The 18,880-nt window shown below is 44.8% G+C and overlaps 1 protein-coding gene across 5 annotated transcripts in view; it reads left to right on the forward strand.

The window, feature by feature from the left end:
• Nucleotides 1-18,880, forward strand: part of AspRS-m (aspartyl-tRNA synthetase, mitochondrial) — a 319,354-nt gene that overhangs the window by 261,674 nt on the left and 38,800 nt on the right. For all 5 annotated transcript variants that reach the window (XM_070528489.1, XM_070528486.1, XM_070528485.1 and 2 more), the window contains one exon: nucleotides 9,241-9,320. In XM_070528489.1, coding sequence (XP_070384590.1) covers nucleotides 9,241-9,320 — 80 coding nt within the window. The remainder of the gene's footprint in view (nucleotides 1-9,240; nucleotides 9,321-18,880) is intronic.

Consider the following 18,880-nt stretch of genomic DNA (forward strand, 5'->3'; position numbering starts at 1 on the left):
TTTTGAAATCGAATGACCCTTGCATAGCCTTACTAGCTTATAGAACAAGGCCTGGTGTTTTAAGAGTCAGGCCAGCGGAGATTCTAATGAATAGAAGGCTCAGGACTTCAGTCCCAATGCTGCCTCAGCTCCGCATTGCGAGACACTGCTGCCCAAAAAAGGTGGTGGATAATGAGCGGAAGGTCAGGAAGAGGCAGTGCTGGTACTTTGACCGATGTCACCGATCTAAACATCTCCCCATGCTGGAAACAGGTGATGTGTGGGTGACTGACCTCCATACAAGAGGTACCATGCTTGGAGCAACGCCACAATCACGTTCATATCATGTTCAGACGGAGAACAGGGTCAAAGTTCGATGAAATGGGCAGATGCTCAACCGTCTCCTGAAAGATGGGATAAACAGTGGGATTTGCAAGTTTCCAGATAGTCGGGAACAGCCTAGCAGTGTTCCAGTGAACAACAGTACAGGCTACAAAAGGAATGAATCCTGGATGCCTCTGACTCAAAAGGAAACAGACACTAACAATTCCCAGACTGAGATTGTGACGTTTACTAGGTCAGGGAGAGTAGTTCGAAAACCCACATAGCTGGGTGTGGACAAGAGGTGAATAAAGTGATTTTGTTTTTGTTTTCTTTTGTTAGTGTGTATTCAATCTGCTGGCCCCATGTAGAATTGTATAAATGCTTGAAAAAGGCAATGTGCTAGAATCATTTATGTATGCTCATATGTATGCATGACGCCACATGAGAGAGGTGGTGCCAACAGCATCTATGACGGCACAGCTGACCACATTATGCAGGGAACCTATGCAAGCGTTGGCTGAATAAAGGGGGTCTCCTTGGAGACACAGCATCTCATCGCAACAGAAAGAAAACTATGGGTTGCCAGCACACCAAACCACTGCGCAGCCGTGTATGCGGTGAAAATTCAATAAAACAACAGCAAAAGACCCTGCAGTGTGCAATGCGCGACACTTTAGCACCTGATGTGACAGCCATTACAATAGTGTCCTTATGTCCTAATGTGATGGTCTTTTGCTTCCGCTTTCCACTTCGCTCGCTCATATTATTGTTGCGTAACCCGTCGAAGTATAGATCTGACAGAGCTTGGCACTGCACCAGAAACGCGGATATATACACGGACATGCTCAGCCCTTGAATGCGAAGCTTTCTGATCCGCCGCTTTCCCGCGGCTCCACTGTGCGAGTGCGCCGGCTTGGCTTGGCCGGCTTGTACTGGTCTCACACAATCTCAGATCTTACGTCTAGCTGCATCAGCACAGCACGGTGCGCCGCAGTGAGAGAAGGAAATGGAGGCACTGGTTTTCAGCACGTTGCATGTACGCATCATGACGATCAATATGTTGAGTGATGCAGCTAGGCGTGGTCTCACCAGCTATGTGCCACAGTGAGAGAAGTGCAATAAGAAAGAATCACCAGTGTTGCTTGACGGCGCATTTGATGCGGGGATTATGAACTGCTGCGCCAAACAAGGGCGGCATCCAGTGAAAAGCGATATGCTCGATTCTCAACAGCCGGCATTTTCAGTTCTGGAGATGAATCTAGTTCGTTATATCCATTGGCAGAACAATTTTACTTTGTTAATAGGCCCCTCACCAGGCCACATAGTAACTTTCGGTTATACACTGGAAGTTCTTACGTGTCTTCTAGGGAGCGTTCCTCCGCAAAACGTTTTCAAATTGGTTCATTAATAGCCGAGATAGAAATATTTAACTGCCGTGAACCCATGATTTCAGGAGGTGAGCTTCATCGCAAACATAGACGTTCTCTCCACTTGCCCCGTCTTGTCTCTGCATGCGAAATGCCTTCCCTGCGTTCTCCTATACCGTAGCTTGAGGATTGTGTGACGTATACGTCACAAGCCCCGCCTTCATTTTTTTTTTTCCTCCCCGCTTTTTTGCGGCGCGGCGCACTTTCGCTGACGGCGTTGCGTGTGAGCTATTGCAATTGTCTCGTTTTGTGCAGCGCAAGATCTTGCAGGCTGTGCACGAGGCCACCTGACTAGCAGTATAATTCAGTGCTACACGAACACTGAGGCAGACACAAGCGGATCACAGAGCATGATCCCGCACTGGAACACGGTAGGAAATTGCATTGTTTCGGTGTCTGTGAGCGCGACTGCATGACGTGAGAACAAGCAGACGAAACGGAAGTACGTCTCTCCTGCTGAGGCGCGAAATAAAACAAAAACACGCAGACATTTGGTTCAGGGGTTTTATTATTTCTCTATACTTTAATTCGTCCATTCAAGCAACACATTACACAAATAACAGATGTTGCCTCGAATAATTCTCGAGGTCACGTGTCGCTACTAGCAACGTCACAGCACAAACACATGTATGTGGGCACACTAGCACATGTACGTCACCCTCCAACTTGGAGCACGGCGGCTGCGAGGGGACGGGCAAAACGGCATTCAATTTGGAATTTCAGATCTTTCCTCTGCTCGTAGTGAAGTAATATTTAGCAGACACGATCGTTAGCACACATTATATGCTCTGCACTTGTCAGCTCAAGATGGCCAGACCTGGTTGGTGAGGGGCACCTTAAAAACAAGGGTTAAAATACGTGGATCTCTGTAAGAATTTCAAGGGAATCGCATTCAGTGAAACTTCATTAATTCGAATCTCTAGGAAGTTAAAAAAAATGTCTGAATTATCCGAATGTCGAATTATCGAATGAACAACAAAAATGGAACATTTACACTTTTTTTATTGCATACCTTTCTTTGCAAAAGGACGGTGAGGCTCGTTTGTTTTCTTGTGGATAGCTGTTCGGAAAGGACTACTTTTCGGACCTGTGACAATTCCTACTGTGCAAACGTATAGTAGCATGGTGCATCATAGCATAAGTCCTCTAAAACAGTGAGAGCATCTGCGGCTTCTTTTGCAGTGCGACATGCCGGGAGTGCATAGCACAGGTCGTCTCCATTGTACGCCTCATCCGCCACACCGAGGACATCGCTGATGATCTCATCACCACTGAACCGGCTGGCAATGACGAATACCCTGTCATCCTTTCTTTGTTGCGCTGCAGGCTCCGGGCTTTCAGATGTCTCGGCCGGCACAAATCCACTGTCTCAAACAGTTTGCCACTACTTCTGCTGCCATATTCTCCCACACATGCACCAAAATATGTATCGCACTCAGAAGTGTGATGTACTGTTGCTTCTGGTCCGTGCAGCTAAGCATTCATTCTAACACTTGCTTACGATACCTTTTCTTGACATATTGGATAATTCTCTAGTCCATCGTTTGAAGGGCAGCGGTAGTGTTGCGAGGAAGGAACACAAGCTGGATCGCCTGCAGATTCGAAACATTGCGATGTGTGGTGCAATCATCCACTACGAACAGCACCTTGCGTATCTTGATGCTGAAGTGTCAATCCAGCTCCTGCAGTGAGGCATGAAATAACACTGAAGTCATCCATGCTTCATGATTTGGACGTTGCTTGATGGGAACGTGCTTGATGTTGCAAAAACATCTAGATTTCAACGCCTTCTCGATGACGAGAAGTAGAAGGCGCTCCATGCCCATCATGTTTACTACTAACAGGACTGCCACCCGGCTCCTTGCTTCTTTTATCGCCAGTGCAAGGTTTGCCTTTGAATGCAACTGTTTTGTCTGGCAGCGCTTTGAAGAAGAGTGCCGTTTCGTCGGAATTAAAGACTTTGTGGAGTACAGGCTTCAACATGCTCTTTAAGCTGGACAACTTCTTTAACAACTTCTTTGTCTGCCTCACCCCTCTTCCCGCACATGGTCTTGAGCACAAGGCCATGCTGGTCTTTAAAATGTGCAAACCAACCCCTTCTGTAGAAATGTATGGGTGCTGGCCGGGACCTTTGGTCAGGATTAAATCAACCCAAAAAATCAAATCGACCAGAGTCGCATTAACAGAAGTCTACTGTAGTACAAATTTTTTGCATGATTCTGCAACTGTTGTGAACAGCATGGTGCACCCACACTAGGACTAACCAACTTGTCAGTTCTTCTTCCTGCAATTTACACAAGTTTCCAGAATGCCAGAAAATGTGATACAATTCTGTACTTAGTAGTTTAGAATATAAAATGATTTCTCTATTGAATGAGCTTTTGTAATTAAAGCATTGTGTTGTTATAATCTACCTACACGGAAGCTTGTCCTGTTGTCTTTTCATGATGTTGGCTCTGATAAGTTGCTTTTTTACAGCTTGAATGCAGTTTTGGTTTTGTGTTAAGGCGTAATGGTAGTGCAGTCAATTTTTGACCTATTTTCCTGGGAAAATAGGTGTGCAATACAGTAGTACCTCGTTTATGTGATCCTATTTTGTATGATTTCCCAGCACAATTTTCAATCGAGACAACAAAAGTTACCCAATACAGTTTCGCTCCTTTTGTTCCTGTTCATAGGTTCCTGGAAAACGTTATTTTTCAGCACCAATGCTCAGTACATTGCCAAACTGCGAGTATATGATACCGTATTTATTAGTATATAGGCCGATAGTTTTCTTCAAATAATCATATACCAAACTCTAGGGTCGGCTTAAATTAGAGGATTTTAAAAAATGCACCAGTTTTAATTGAAATTGATAAATTTGGTGCATAGCTAGTGCCACCTAGAAGAATCAGTATTGCAGCTGCTACTCGCTGCGCCAGTAGCCAACTGAAGTACACGAGCGACGTCGCCATTGAAACCTGTGTCGTATTGGCATGTGGCATGGTGTTATCGTAATGGCACCAAACAGACAATGCCACTATGCTGCTGCTTTCAAATAAAAAGTTGTGCTAGCTGCAGAGGCATCGTCAAACGTTCAAGCCAGGCGGGACTACGGTGTCGATGAGAAAAATGTCCATCGTTGGAGCGGGCAATGGGACATGCTTTTTGTGTGCGCCGGCTGCAACGAGAAGACGACAGCAATAAGGAAGATAGTGACGTAGAATAAGCTCGGCATGTTCATATTCGATAAATGCTGTTTTCATTTTGTGAACGCTGTCCTTGCTTTTTTGTTTAGCCTACATTAATTTTTGGTTTCGAACTTTTGGGTATCGGCTTAAAATTAGGGCTGGCCTAGATTCGAGTAAATACAGTATGTCTTCAAGCCGCTGGATCCCGTGTGACCAAGAAAAGGCGCAAGGCACACGTGATTTTGAGCAGTAGGTGCCAACCATGGCAGTTTTCCCGCAGTACTTGCCTGCCTGTGTCATGTGATAACGCCGGCACACACTCAATTTCCTCTTCCTGCACAAGGAAATCTCTTACGGGTCAGTGCATGTCGCATTTAACCTGTCGCCACCAACCCTATTGCAATAAGCATCTTCACCTATCTGTTTCACGGTGCATGTGCCATAGTGTCTTCGAAAGTGTACTGCATTGTTTTATATGTGATAAAGGGAAAATGAGACATCCACCCAAATGTAGCTAAGTGCTACAAAGGAAACCCATATGGGTTCCTCGAAAGAAAAGCTTTGCAATTGAAGAAAAATTCGTCCTGGTTCGGGACTCGAACCCGGGACCACTGCCTTTCCGGGGCAGTCGCTGAAGCTTTTTCTTCGAGGAACCCATATGGGTTTCCTTTGTAGCACTTAGTTACATTTGGGTGGATGTCTCGTTTTCCCTTTATGAATTCTTTCTCTCCGCCTTGTGGGTTCCGCAGAACTATTACACCATGCTTTTATATGTGATAAGCATGCTGACGTTCCTTGTTGCTCTGGTAGCATTGCATTCCAGTGTCACCTACCAACTCGATTTTGTTTTGGTTTCGTGTCGCCATCTTAAAACGCTATTCAAGAGAAAAACAACAAAGTGCATGTTGGGCCGCTCGAGCCTCACCAGCTCGACGTGTGTCGGCGTTTCATGCCACAATTCTCGCCGAGTGGGGACCCCAAAACTTCTTGCCAAGATACCCCGCCCGAAGAAGCTGCGTACCCAGCCCAAACTTAAGGAGTGTGAACATAAGCTCCCCTAAGCCGCAACAATGACAATGCACTTCTCAGGCTGCTTCGGGTCCACCAGCTCGGCATCTCACGTGATTCGCCGAACAGTTCATACAATGCTTCGTATTACATAGGTTTTAGCTACAGTCCAGTCTGACAAATTTTTTAGTCACTTCGGATCATAAATTTTTTCTGGTACATTTTTTTCTTACTTATTTTTGCACAACATGAATGAGGTTCTGCTGTATAAATCGGTAAATATGGGATGTCATTATGGTTCAGCAGGCAGCTTTGGGCACTTTGGTGCTCCTATGACTCTTTGTCCATAGAGCACTGTGTATTTAGAACCTCAATATAAATGAGGTGTGTTTATACATGATTTCAATCGAACAAAATTTTACTGCCACCTCGAAGGAATACAGGGACAATAAATGGAAACTTGTGCCGACACAGATGGTGAAGTGGTTGAATTACAAGCAGCTGCTTGTGAACGCACCTCTCAAATCGTGTGCCGTGCGACCAAGAGCAGCCGTGGAAGTGCAGCAGCATCATGTTTCATATGAAGTCCAAGTGCTATGAGATGCTATCATGCCTGGCACACTGTATGCTTTAGGTGCAAGTGTGCGAGGGTGAGCTGAGAAGGATGGCGACTTGATGAGCATAGTCTTCTTGCAAGAGCAGGAGAAAGGAAGGAGGAAAGCTTGCTCATGGTAACTAAATGGAGAGGACGAGGGGGAGGTTGTCAAAAATATTTTTTTCTAGCATGGTTGCGGCCGCAGGTGGCTGTCAGCTCGGCTGAGCACATAGGCAGCCCGGGAGGCCTGTTTTAGTGGTAATCTGCCACATGTGCAAAGAGTGGGCGTTCCAAGATGGCGTGGCATCATGTGCACGGTTTTACCACATGTTTTGTACTGGAGGATACGTAATCATGAGTCTTGAAGGTGAAGTGAGAAGCAAATGAAGCGTTCGTTCCCTGCTGCCAGCACTTTTCCTGATAAGCGTCGTCCCACTGTGGTCGACACTTTCGGCTGCGGGGTGGACGTGAAAATGTGGCTGGCTTCACTTTGTTCATGCCGCCGATGTGAAAATATCGTAGGCATGGCACAACGCTATATCTTTCATCGCCGACTTTCAAATTTAACAAAATGAATTTTCTTCTCATTCAAATTGCTTTTTCCGATTGCCAGATAATTCAGAAAGTTTTCCAGCCTCTTCCGTGTAGAAAATTCATTCATGACTATACTTAAATGCATAAAAGGTCGAATTTCAATATAATGAAATTTCGATATGACTAAAGAAATTGCCAATTTTACCAACTTAATTATATTGAGGTTTAACTGTATGCTAATGTGGACAACATATTCTTGCGCAATTTGGGACATGAAATTTGTCTGTCATTACATACTAACATAGAAAACTGGTTAGAGGTTGTTTGGTCTTCCTTGATTAAAAACTAAGTGTTTTTGTTGTGCTATGTAGACTTTCTTTTTTCTGGATTAAAAATTGTCTCTGGTGTTAAATTCAGGTTCTTGTTATATGTGGGATGTTATGGGATAGTGATTACGAGGCTTTACATACCAGGTACCTTTACATACCTAGGCTCTGGTGGTTGCCAAAATAAACAACTTTGCATTCATTTTGACTGCCTTGGACTCTTCATAGGGTGCCAAAATCTTGATCACTGGGCTTGTTACTTTTTTACCCTCATTCAAATGCATCTACTATGAACAGGAGTCAAACCAACAACCTCATGTGCAGTAGTCAAAACACCATACCTATCAGCATAGGAAGGGAAGAGTGATGGAGTAATGGCAAAATGGCAATACCTCACAACCCTATGCCCACTCAGAAATATGAGTGAAAGCAGCCCTGAAATACCTTCTCTTGAAACTGAACAATGTACTAGACTTAGTGCACTGCCTTGAAGGAAGATATTCCTGAATAAATTTTTTAAAAAGGATCTGACTGGAATGAAATGCAGATACTGTAATAATTGCAGTGTTTACTTTTCCCATTTCCTCTAATCTCATCAGAACCTCTCATCTAGGACGGCAATTGTTGCAGTCTTCCACTAATTTTACTGTGGTTCACTTAAGGTAGCCTTCCAAAGTAGGCATTTCACAAAGGTGCGAGAGAGTAACAATGGAGCGGTGACAAGATGCACAAGGCATGCTAACGACTGCCACATCCCTATTTCCTAGAAGATCATGAAGGTTGTGTGTGTGTAAGCTTAATGGCTAGCAACGGTGGGCCATTGTGCTTCATGTAACATCACGGCTGATGTTGCATGAGGCATCAAAAATCTGGAACCCGCAGGAGAGAGCAAGCAATCTATTAAGAAATGTTCTGCGTTCCTTGTTGCTTTCTGCAGCACCATTGTATAGTTGAACTTCTACATAACAATGTCGGTAAAATTGGCAATTTGCTTCATTATATCAAAAATTTGCTGTATTGAAATTCTACTTCTTATGCAAATAAGTATAACTCGTGATTATACTGCGCTTAGTGTTACACTGACGATTTTAAGTGAAGGACAGGATGTGGACTTCACTTAAAATCGTAAGTGTAACACTAAGCCTAATATAATCATGAACGTCCACCAACTAGCCTCCTTCTTTGCTTTACTAAAAGTATAACTTGCCAATCGATTTTTCTTACCCAGAAGGGGCCGCAATATTTTCCTAATTTTGGCCCATTAAGAAAAAGAAAGCAAATTTGAATGAGAAAAAAAATTTTTTTCTAGAGTTTGGGAGTCGGCAACAAAAGATACGGTTTCATGCCGGGTTGACGATATCTTCACATTGGCGGTACAGATTACGTGAAGCCAGCCACGCATTTGCGTCCTCCCCGCCCCTGCAGCTGATTGTGTCACACGCAGTGGAACGAGGCTATCATGAAAAGTGCTGGCAGCGGGGAGCGAATGCCTCATCTGCCTCTTGCTTCAATGCGTCTCCAAAACCCGATATTACACATCCTCCAGTCTTAAACACGCGGGAAGACAGCTAGCATGACGCCACGCCGAATGTGCGCTGTTCGCCGTTCACAGCCGATTACGCCATTCGGCATGATCGACTGTGACAGCAAAGCTTACATTGGCAGAAACAATGCAAAAGTAAATAATGGGAGCTGCATTTCACACAGTGCTAAAGCTTGTTTCTTTCACTCCTTCCCCTTTTTCATTTTACTCAGTACGAAGTTTGTCTCTCATTTACACACAGTGTCCCAGCAGTTACTGTGGTGACTGTCTTGTCTATGTTTCTCTCGTGTGTGTTTCTCTGTACGTGTCCCATGACCGTGGGTATTCGCAGGGTCCATAAAATCAAGTCACCACCCGTTCACCGCACCTCATCCTGATGATGCCCACCTGCTGTACACGGAGCCGCTAAAGGTGACCAGGCTTTCCTGCTGCCCTAGTGGTTGCCATTTTTACACTGAATCTGTTATGGTGCCAATGTCAAAGGTGCAACACAAACTGCTGAAAAGCATAAATCTAAAAGCTCAAACTGTCTAAGTGGAAGTTCAGCTAGGACCAGCTAAATATGTAGATATAAACACCACAAGTGTTGATGGCAAAGTGCAACGTTTCAAAATGTCCACGCCTGTCTGAGGAAACAATAGCTGCAACATCCTGAATATTGCATGTGATGATGGGGCAATTGTGGGCAAAATTACTAGCGTGGGAGTTTGTATGATGCATTGTGGGACATCACTTGTCAAAACTTTACAGTCGAACCCGCTTATGACGATTCTGGCTTTAAAAATATATGTAAATGTGGGGATGTCGCGGCTAGCGAAGGACGAATCCCAACATAAAAACGCAACGCGTCTTTATTCGGCGAACGATGTCAGCGGACGGGCGTACCAACGCTACGTTTGTCACAGTAGCTGGTGGTAGAAGGCGGCTTTTATCAGCCAGGCAGCCTGTTCTTATAGCCACCGTCGGTGACGCATACCTCGGGTGACATGGCGGTGGCGCTATGCTTTATCGACCATGCAATCCAGCGTGCAGCTGTGGTATGCTTGGCCAGATGATAAGATGGCAGGTGCGCAGAAATATGCGCAGAGTGTGTCGCCACATAAATATCAATATAACAAAGTCAGTAAAATTGGCAATTTGCTTCGTCATATCGAAATCTCGTTATGTTGAAATTCAATCACTTATGCAAATAAGTACAGTCATCGAGGTACTTTACTTACACTGAAGGGGCCGTAAAGTTTTCCGAATTATCGGGCAATCGAAAAAAGCAAGCTCGACTCAAAAAACAAATTTTTTTGTTGAATTTGAGAGTCTGCGACGAGAGACATGGTTTCGTGCCGTGTCATGAAATAAATAAAAATAAATATCTTCTCATCGACGATACGAAGCAAAGCCAGCCACGCTTTCATGTCCACTCCGCCCCCATGGCTGATAGTGTCGCCCGCAGTTTGACGACGCTACCGTGAAAAGCACCAGCTGCTAGGAGCGAATGCCTCGTCTGCCTCTCACTTCAGTGTGTTTCTGAAACTCGAGGTTACGCAACCTCCAGCACTAAATGTTCAGGAAAACAGTGCACTATGCCACAGCATCTCAGCTCTGCCAATCTTTGCGCACGTGACAGATTATCTCTAGAAGAGGGCATGCGGTCCTGACAGCCATGCGTAGCCGTGATCACATTAGAAAAGGAGACGTGCAACGACCTGCCCCGCACATACCCTTGTGCGTGCTTGCGCATTACTGCAAACTTGTCCCACTCCCCCTTGCTTGCACGGGAAGACAGTGCTCATCAAGTCACCCTCCTTCTCGGGTCACCCTTGCATGCTTCCACTCGCACCTAAAGCAGACAGCAGGATCTTATTGCACTTGATCTTTATCTGAAGCACCGCACTGGTGCATTCTGGCGGTCGCTCTCTGTTGCACGGCACATGATTTGAGGGGTGCATTCGTAAGCAGCCGCTTGTAATCCAACCATTTGACCATCTGCGCCTGCGGAAGTTTCTATTTATTGTCTCGGTATTCCTTTGCCATGACAGGGAAATTTAGTTATATTGAAATCAAGCATAAAAACACTTCCTTAGATTGAAGTTCTATGGACAAGAAGTTATGAAATGATTAGTACTTTGTTATGGCAAGAATTCAGTTCTATTGACGTTTGTGATATCCAGGTGTAACTGTATATCAGATATAACAATGAGCAGCCAATGCACTGTCAACTTTTGTATGCATTTTATGGTGAAATGAAGTACTTACTATAATGCTCCTATGCTGCATTATCAGTTATAACAATTACCTATGGCTGCTTTTCAGCTGGACTATAACCGCAACAAAATTTGTTGATGGTAACAACGTGACCTCTGGAAAGTGCAAAAAGTAATCACAAATGCAAGATAATGCCTCTTGTTGAAGTAAAGCAGGTGCACTCCTAGTTTCTTCCAGGGCAAAAACAGTACCATTGCTTTGGGTGTTTGTATTCTGAGCTTAGCGCACTCTCGGCAATTATTCACTACCATAACCAACTCTGAATTAATCCCCGGCCACCAGACAGATTCACAGGCTTTCGTGTGACATCTTATGACCCCTTGACCTTCATCTATGTAAGCAAAGCTTTTTGTGCTGTTTGCTTTGATTGACAACAATTAGCGGTGATGTTGATGGCAAATGTTTAATTTCTTCAATGTTTCGTCCAACCTGAGAATGGTGAGTTGATGTTAAATGTTACCTTGCGTGCACCACTGCTGTTTGTTTGCATAGTACACAGAACACACAGGGGGACGTGTTTGCTTGAGGCCTTGTGCACCATGCTTCATAACCTTCGAGAGGGTTGCGCACATTCATTGCCTCACATGGCACCTCGCATCATGGCAGAAGTATTAAACTTTAATTTAATTATGGACTTGTACATGCCAAAAGGACAATCGGATTATGAGGCACGCCGTATTGGCAGACTCCAGATTAATTTTAACACCGTGGTGTTCTTTAACGTGTCCCTAAATCTAAATGCATGAGCATTCTTTATTTTGCCCTCATCGTAATGGAGCTGCCGTGGTCGGGCTCAAATTTGTTACCTCAAGCAGTGTCAATGTTTACAGTAGCTGTAAAGCTACTGGAGTGGGCACAGAAGTGTTGATTTGACGTGTGACTGCTTCCATAGTGTCACCTAGATCCTACGGTACACTTTAACGTGGCTCTGCTTCTGCACACCTTGCGTAAGTTGTCCGCTTGGTACATTTGTATGGTGTTTATTTTTCAGAAATGAAGAAACGTACCGTACCTTACCTTCAACTGAAATTGTATCATGTTTGCCAACAATGGTTGTCATGTCCATAGTAGTAGCATTTCCTTGCCTTCTCACGTCCCTTTCCCTATCCCCCCTTGTATGGGAACTGTGAGCAAAGAGTGGCGAGGCTGTTATTCACTTGTTTCGTGACTGTGTCGATTCTACCCATTCTCTACCTCTTCTGTCCCTCCTCTCTGCCAGTCTATCTAGCTTCCCTCTGTACTTTCACATAAGTAGAAGGTAAGTACTGCAATTTCTGCAGTGCTTTTGTGGGGGGTCACGGGTAACTACAGCTGTCAAGAGGCTAATGTGATGACACCCAGGAAGCTCCAGAGGGCATTGTGCACAATTGATGCAGTGCAAAGGTCCAAACATGTTTCTCGCATCATCTTTCCTCTCTGCTGCACTCCTGTCATGTATACACACGCTCTGAACCACCCCCGACAGGCACATACCCAGGATTTTTTTTTTTTTCGGGGGGGGGGGGCATCACCTCCATCATCATCCTCACCATCATCATCATCATCATCATCATAATCATCATCATCAGCCTGTTTTATGTCCACTGCAGGACGAAGGCCTGTCCCTGCAATGCGATCTCCAATTACCCCTGTCCTGCGCCAACCGATTCCAACTAGCGCCCGCGAATTTCCTAATTTCATCGCTCCGTCTAGCCTTTCGTCGTTCTCGATTGCCTTTTCCTTCTCTTGGTAACCATTCTGTAACCCTAATGGTCCAATGGTTATCTAACCGGCGCATTACATGACCTGCCCAGGTACATTCCTCTTGATGTCAATCGTCTATACCCGTTCGCTCACTGATCCAAACCGCTCTTTCTCTCTCTTAACGTTATGCCTAGCAATCTTCGTTCGATCGCTCTTTGCGCGGTCCTTAACTTGCTCTCAAGTCTCTGCCCCATATGTCAGCACTGGCAAAATGCACTGATTGCACACCTTACTTTTCAATAATAATGGTAAGCTTCCAGTCAGGAGCTGGCAATGTCTGCCGTATGCGATCCAACCTATTTTTATTCTTCTGTGAATTTCCTTCTCATGATCAGGGTTGCCTGTGATTACTTGACCTAGGTAAACGTGCTCCTTCACAGTCTCTAGTGGCCGACTTACGATCCTGATCTCTTGTTCCTTTGTTGTTGTTGTTGTTGTTGTAGCCTGTGGCACGTGTGGCTCCTACCCACGATGGGGGATTGGCCAAGAAATGGGTGGATTATTCCAAAATAATATAGAGCATAAATTTCCTAATATCTATGCGAATAGCATTGAATAGGGTTGAATTACCGGCTAAAATAAAATCAGGAAGGTGCTGTTGAATGAGGAATAATTAATTTAAAAATAAAAGAAAAATAGTATTTAGCAGGGCATTCGTTTAGATTCTGTAAGGAATGTTTGGACAGCGAAGCATGCATCCCTTAGGCGTAATCCCAAAGTGGACGCCCGGAACGAAACAATTGCAGGTTCTATCAAGTCCAGGCCAATTCTTCGAAAAGGTATCTCCAACAAACTTTTTCTTAACGCAGCAGAGTGGCGGCATGATAGAAGAAAGTGCTGTATCATCTCCTCCTCCTCACAAAAAGAACAAAGGGGAGAGGGAACCAAACCCGACCTGTATAAATAGAAATTTAGGGAGGGAATGCGGCAGCGTAATTTGGTGAGGCAGACCTCAAGCATCTTTGAGTAACAAGATTCGCTATGCCAGGGAAATGCCAGGTGTTTATACTCTGGAGAAGCTGTCAAATGTGGGTTTCTGGGTTGCTGTGGGTTTCAAATGTGGTTTCTGTCAAATAGGAGTTTCTGTATCCTGTTCATTACTGTTTCTAAGTGAGGTATCGTGACTCCTCTTGGTACTGTATACAGGTCAGCTTAGAATTTTTCCGCTGCTTTTACTATATCTTCGAGATTGCTGATGATATTCCCCTTTTTACCTTTTAGTGCATACATCATGGTTTGTCCTATGCCAGGTTTCTTTTTTACTGATTTCAGGCTGCATTCATTTTTTACGGCTTCTTCAGTGTTTCTCATGTTATAGTTTCGAATATCAGTTATTCTCGCCTTGTTGGTCAGTTTTGACAGTTCCGCGAATTGCGTAACACTGTGCGGCCGCCAGTCCCATACAACCGCTTAGAGCGCACGATTCTAGACGTACTGCGCTCACCGCCAAAGGTTAGAAAAACACCCACATAAGCACAGCAGAGAAGTGGCTACGTGAGGCGGTTCGACCGATAACTGTAGAAGCGTCATTCAAAACAAGTAATTGTTCTCCACTTCCGGCGGCGTTTTCTCTACTTCCTTTTGCAATAAAAAGATGTTGATCCATAAATAGTCTCATAAACAACGCCTGACTTATTTATTATTCGCTTTTGCTTGCAGTTCGGTTGTTGCCTTGGCTCTCTTCCTTAGTATATCGCTTAATTTCTCAACTCCTTGCGATTTTTGTTTCCAGTTGCCAATTTTGCACGAAACGTGCTATACAGTTAGGGAAAAACAGACGAGGTAACGGGCGACAGTCATCTTGCTTATGGGTTTAAGGGTTATTGCAGGGTTTCATGATGGACGCTCTTTCACATTATTTTATTTCCCACCTTATCTAACCCATATCACGTGTATATGGTTCCGGGCATCTGCCAGCGTCGCAGCGAGCCGTAACTCAAGAAAATAATGAAGCAAAGGGAAAAGTTAAACGCAATTGCCGTTTTCTCCGCCCGCAACTCGTTCCATGAGAGTACAGACCAGCTGAGTAACAGCCGTATCCCTCTCCTGGTCCCAGGATCAGCCTAAACAAAGAAGGTTGAACTAACAAAAGCAACAGCTATGCGCGTGACGGTTGAATAGATGGTGACAACTGAACGCATCTCGAGTTAATCGCGCGGGTGCGGAATCTATGAGAAACCTGTCCTTCACATTACAAGAGGTGCCGATAACTACCGCCGTCTAAAATGAGTGAAAAAGGCAGCATAATGCTGACCGATGAACATCTGTCAAGTCTCAACATTGATCTGGTGGCGCTTTAGGAATGTGTGAGGAGTGGCGGCGTAGGTGGGGAGGGGGGTATGCCACTTGATTTTGGGGGGAGGGCACGCCCCCCCCCCCCCCCCTGGGTACGTGCCTGACCCCCGATGTGGTGTGCCAGACAGCAGCAGTAGCAGTGGGGAAGTGGAAGGAAGAGGCAAAGATAGCTTTGCTTTAAAAGACACGGCTCACCTCTGCCTATCTGGCTGCACTGTGAGCAACACTGCCCCGATGCTCAATGAAGATGCATCAGCCGATAAGGCCGTGAGAAGCGTGTGATCGAACTTCGCAACGCATCTAGCTGATGACACCAATTGTTTCAAACAAGCAAACACTCTTTCCTGTGATTGGCCCCGATGCCACTCTGCCCTTCACGTGCAGTCACAGAGTGGCCCAGAAGCTCACCTAGATTTGGTGTAAACCTTTCCAAATAGTTCACCATGCCCAAAAACCTGCGCTTGTCTAGTTTCCGCTGATGGTGCAACCAGCTCTTTGATTGCTTGCACTTTTACAGGGTCTGGTTTGATGCCTGTTGGGTCAACAACATGGCCAAAAACTCTACTTCGTGAACACCAAACATTTAGCCTGATTGAGCATAACGCCGGTCACAGATAGCTTGCTTAGAACTGTATGCAGCCTGTCATTGTGTTTTCTCTTTGATGTGCTAAAAACCAGTAAAGTTGACTCAAGTCCGTTAGTAAGTAGTTCACGAGGACTGCAAAAAACTTCCAATCAAATGAACTTCCAATTAACCAAAAAGAACAAAAAGAGACATTTTTATTAGTTTGAAAGCTCACTGTCTATGAAAAAAAAAAAATCGGTAATTGCCATCTGCTTCTGCTAGCAGAATCTTGCTGCAGAAAATAAGTTCTGCAGACTGTAGATGTGTCTGAGTGCTTCTTCTGCGTTGTTCTCTGCAGCAAAAAACTGCTGCACGCGGGCTAGGCCTGTAGATACATCAGCACCTCGCGGTTGTGGCTCAGTTTCAACGTCGTCGTCGATGTCACTTTTGTTACTAGCCTCGTGGGGGCCAAACAATCTCAGGGATTTTAATGTCCGTCAGTGCACCACATGTCTTGACTGCGCTGTCCACGAAACAGACGTTGCCAAGAGCTGCTCCAAGACCATTGTTGTCAAGCTCTCTTGTCTGTGCATCCCCCATTGGACAAGGCGGATCATGCCCTGAAGCACTTGCAACGAAACCACATGCCCTGAAGGAGTTGGCAATGGTTTGTTGTTTAACGTGACCCCTAGCATGTGGATGACACTGAGGAGGCTCATCTCGTACTGAGGGGAGTTGTCCATGCACAATGTCATCTGCTCGAGAAGACGCTTTCTATACAACATCTTTAAATTTTTTGTAATCACCTGGTCCATGGGCTGCAACACCGATGTCATGTTGGCTGGCAAGTAAGCAAGACAGATGGCACTCATGGTTGGCACATTCATATGGACACTGCCCTGGTCTACAAGAAACAATACCTTATGGTCTGATGATGCGAACTTGCGATCCAGTTTTTGTAGCAAGTTTTTAAAAATGTCCAACGTCAACCATGCCTTCCTGTTAGCTGCGTACTCCACAGGAAGGGTTTTGATGCCTTTCAAACATCTAGACTCAGTGGCCTTTCTGATCGCCAGCAGGTGACATCGCTCAGTGCCAGTCATGTTGGCTGTAATCCAAACAGACACCCTGTCTTTACTGCGCTTTCCTTCAGCACAGTCGTCGTCGTTAAATGCCAGATTCTGCTCTGGTAACATCCTATAAAAAAGTGCAGCCTCATCGGCATTAAAGATGTCATGTGGCCGATATTCGTTCATGTACTTGCAAAGCCTTTCTTTCTTCCATGTCGTGGAAGGAAGAAAAGTCTGGTCGAAGTTCCCCGGCAGTGGAATTGCCAATGCGGCAGCCGGACGGGCGGGTGCTGATGTCCATCGCACAAGCTGCTGTCAGTCGAGCGCCAGGACAAACGCCCCCTAGACATGTGGAAGATGAACACTATCCCGCTTCTGACACCACGTCGTGTCCAGGGCATGCCGCGATTGAAGAGCAGACTCAGACACGCCAGTTGACAGATGCAGGGCAAAAGAACTCCACATTTATTCCTGCCTTGCTTACATAGTGGCAGCTTCTGATAAGGCATGTACATGGGCTGCATTACCTCAGTTGTGCACAGCTGTGTGTGCACAAGTTAGAGTGACACCACGTATAGTAGATTTCAAATGGAATATTGAAAGAGATCAAGAAAAAAAGACAAATATTGAATATTAGAAAATTTGCATAAAATTAACAAGAATCGTAGTCCTTTGAGTCTGGCAAAATAAAATGCGATATGCAGAGGTAAATGTCACAGAATTTCTCATGCACCGTGCACACTTCGATGACTTCATCAATCCAATTGAGAATTATACAGGGAGTCACCTTCTACATTTTCAGTTTTGTTACTTTTCTAAATCTCCTAATGCTTTTGCAATGCTTGCCTCTTGTCGCTGGAGCAAGAACGTTTACACTTACAGATATCGTGCAAGAAGCACAGAGCTGCACATGCTCAGGAGGCTAATCACATTAGTACTTAGCAAGAATCTTGCGAGCTATCAGTGACTTAAGTACATGGTAATCAAGATTTATATTATGTTCTACTCTTATTAAAAGGAACATCAAATTAGTATACCAGTACCGACAGCAACTGAATTCATATATGAAGGTCTGAAAAATATTTTTTACCGATAGAATGTCTAAAATAGAATTTTGTGCATTTTTCCTTCTGAAGCTGATGAAATACTAAAGTTGTCCTAAATATCAATTGGCTTCTCAGTTTAATAGAGAGCCATACTGTGCTTAATCACAATCTTCTATCGCTTAGAAAGTTTTCTTCCAGGAAGCAGGCCAGTTTTTTTTTCATCTCTATGGCAGATGGTTTCTGTCATTTATTGTCAGCTCATTAATTAGAGAGTCCCTGAAACGGTTTGTACAAATTTTGGAGATGTATAATGTACAGCTACAGTAAAACATTCACACTACAATTTAATTGAAGCATCTCATATTAAGAGAGCTACAGACGATTACAAGTTACCCTCTTCCTTAGCCATTGATTTTCTCCTCAACTCGTTCACTTATCAATTGAGGCTAAGCTTCACCTTTACTGGCTCTGCATAATGATGTGACATCATGTTATGTAGTTCCGTTTGTCTTGGAGCCAGTGTGCGAAGCCTCTCCAACCTCTCCGCTAGCTGCCTGGCCGTCGATCCCCAGGAAAAGTGGTCCAAGCAGCATGCATTATGAGTGTTCTCTCACAGTGCCGAGTCTATCCAGTGTTCCGGTAACTGCAGGTAAGCTAGGTGTTCTGACGAATGGGCGGAAGTGCAAACCAAAGCCCCTCCATACCATTACCACTGTGTTGAAGGGGCTTTGACCTAAAGTTTAGTGGCCTGATTGGCCTGCATGGTGCAACAACGTAATGGCGCAAAACTTAACCACTGAAACACTGAGTAATATTGCTGTGGCCAAGTGCAAAACATTTTAAGCATTTAAAAAAGACAGTGTGTTGATGGTTAATCTGCTGCTGAAAATTTACACCAGCAGTAAAGTTGACAGCACTTGCTTACTGCTATATTAGGCGTGTGTTTGTCTGGTCGAGCTCTGTGCCCCAGCGTGGCTGCACCATGCAGGCTGG

This window comes from Dermacentor albipictus, unplaced genomic scaffold (genome assembly GCF_038994185.2).
Source record: "Dermacentor albipictus isolate Rhodes 1998 colony unplaced genomic scaffold, USDA_Dalb.pri_finalv2 scaffold_12, whole genome shotgun sequence".
Lineage (NCBI taxonomy): Eukaryota > Metazoa > Arthropoda > Arachnida > Ixodida > Ixodidae > Dermacentor > Dermacentor albipictus.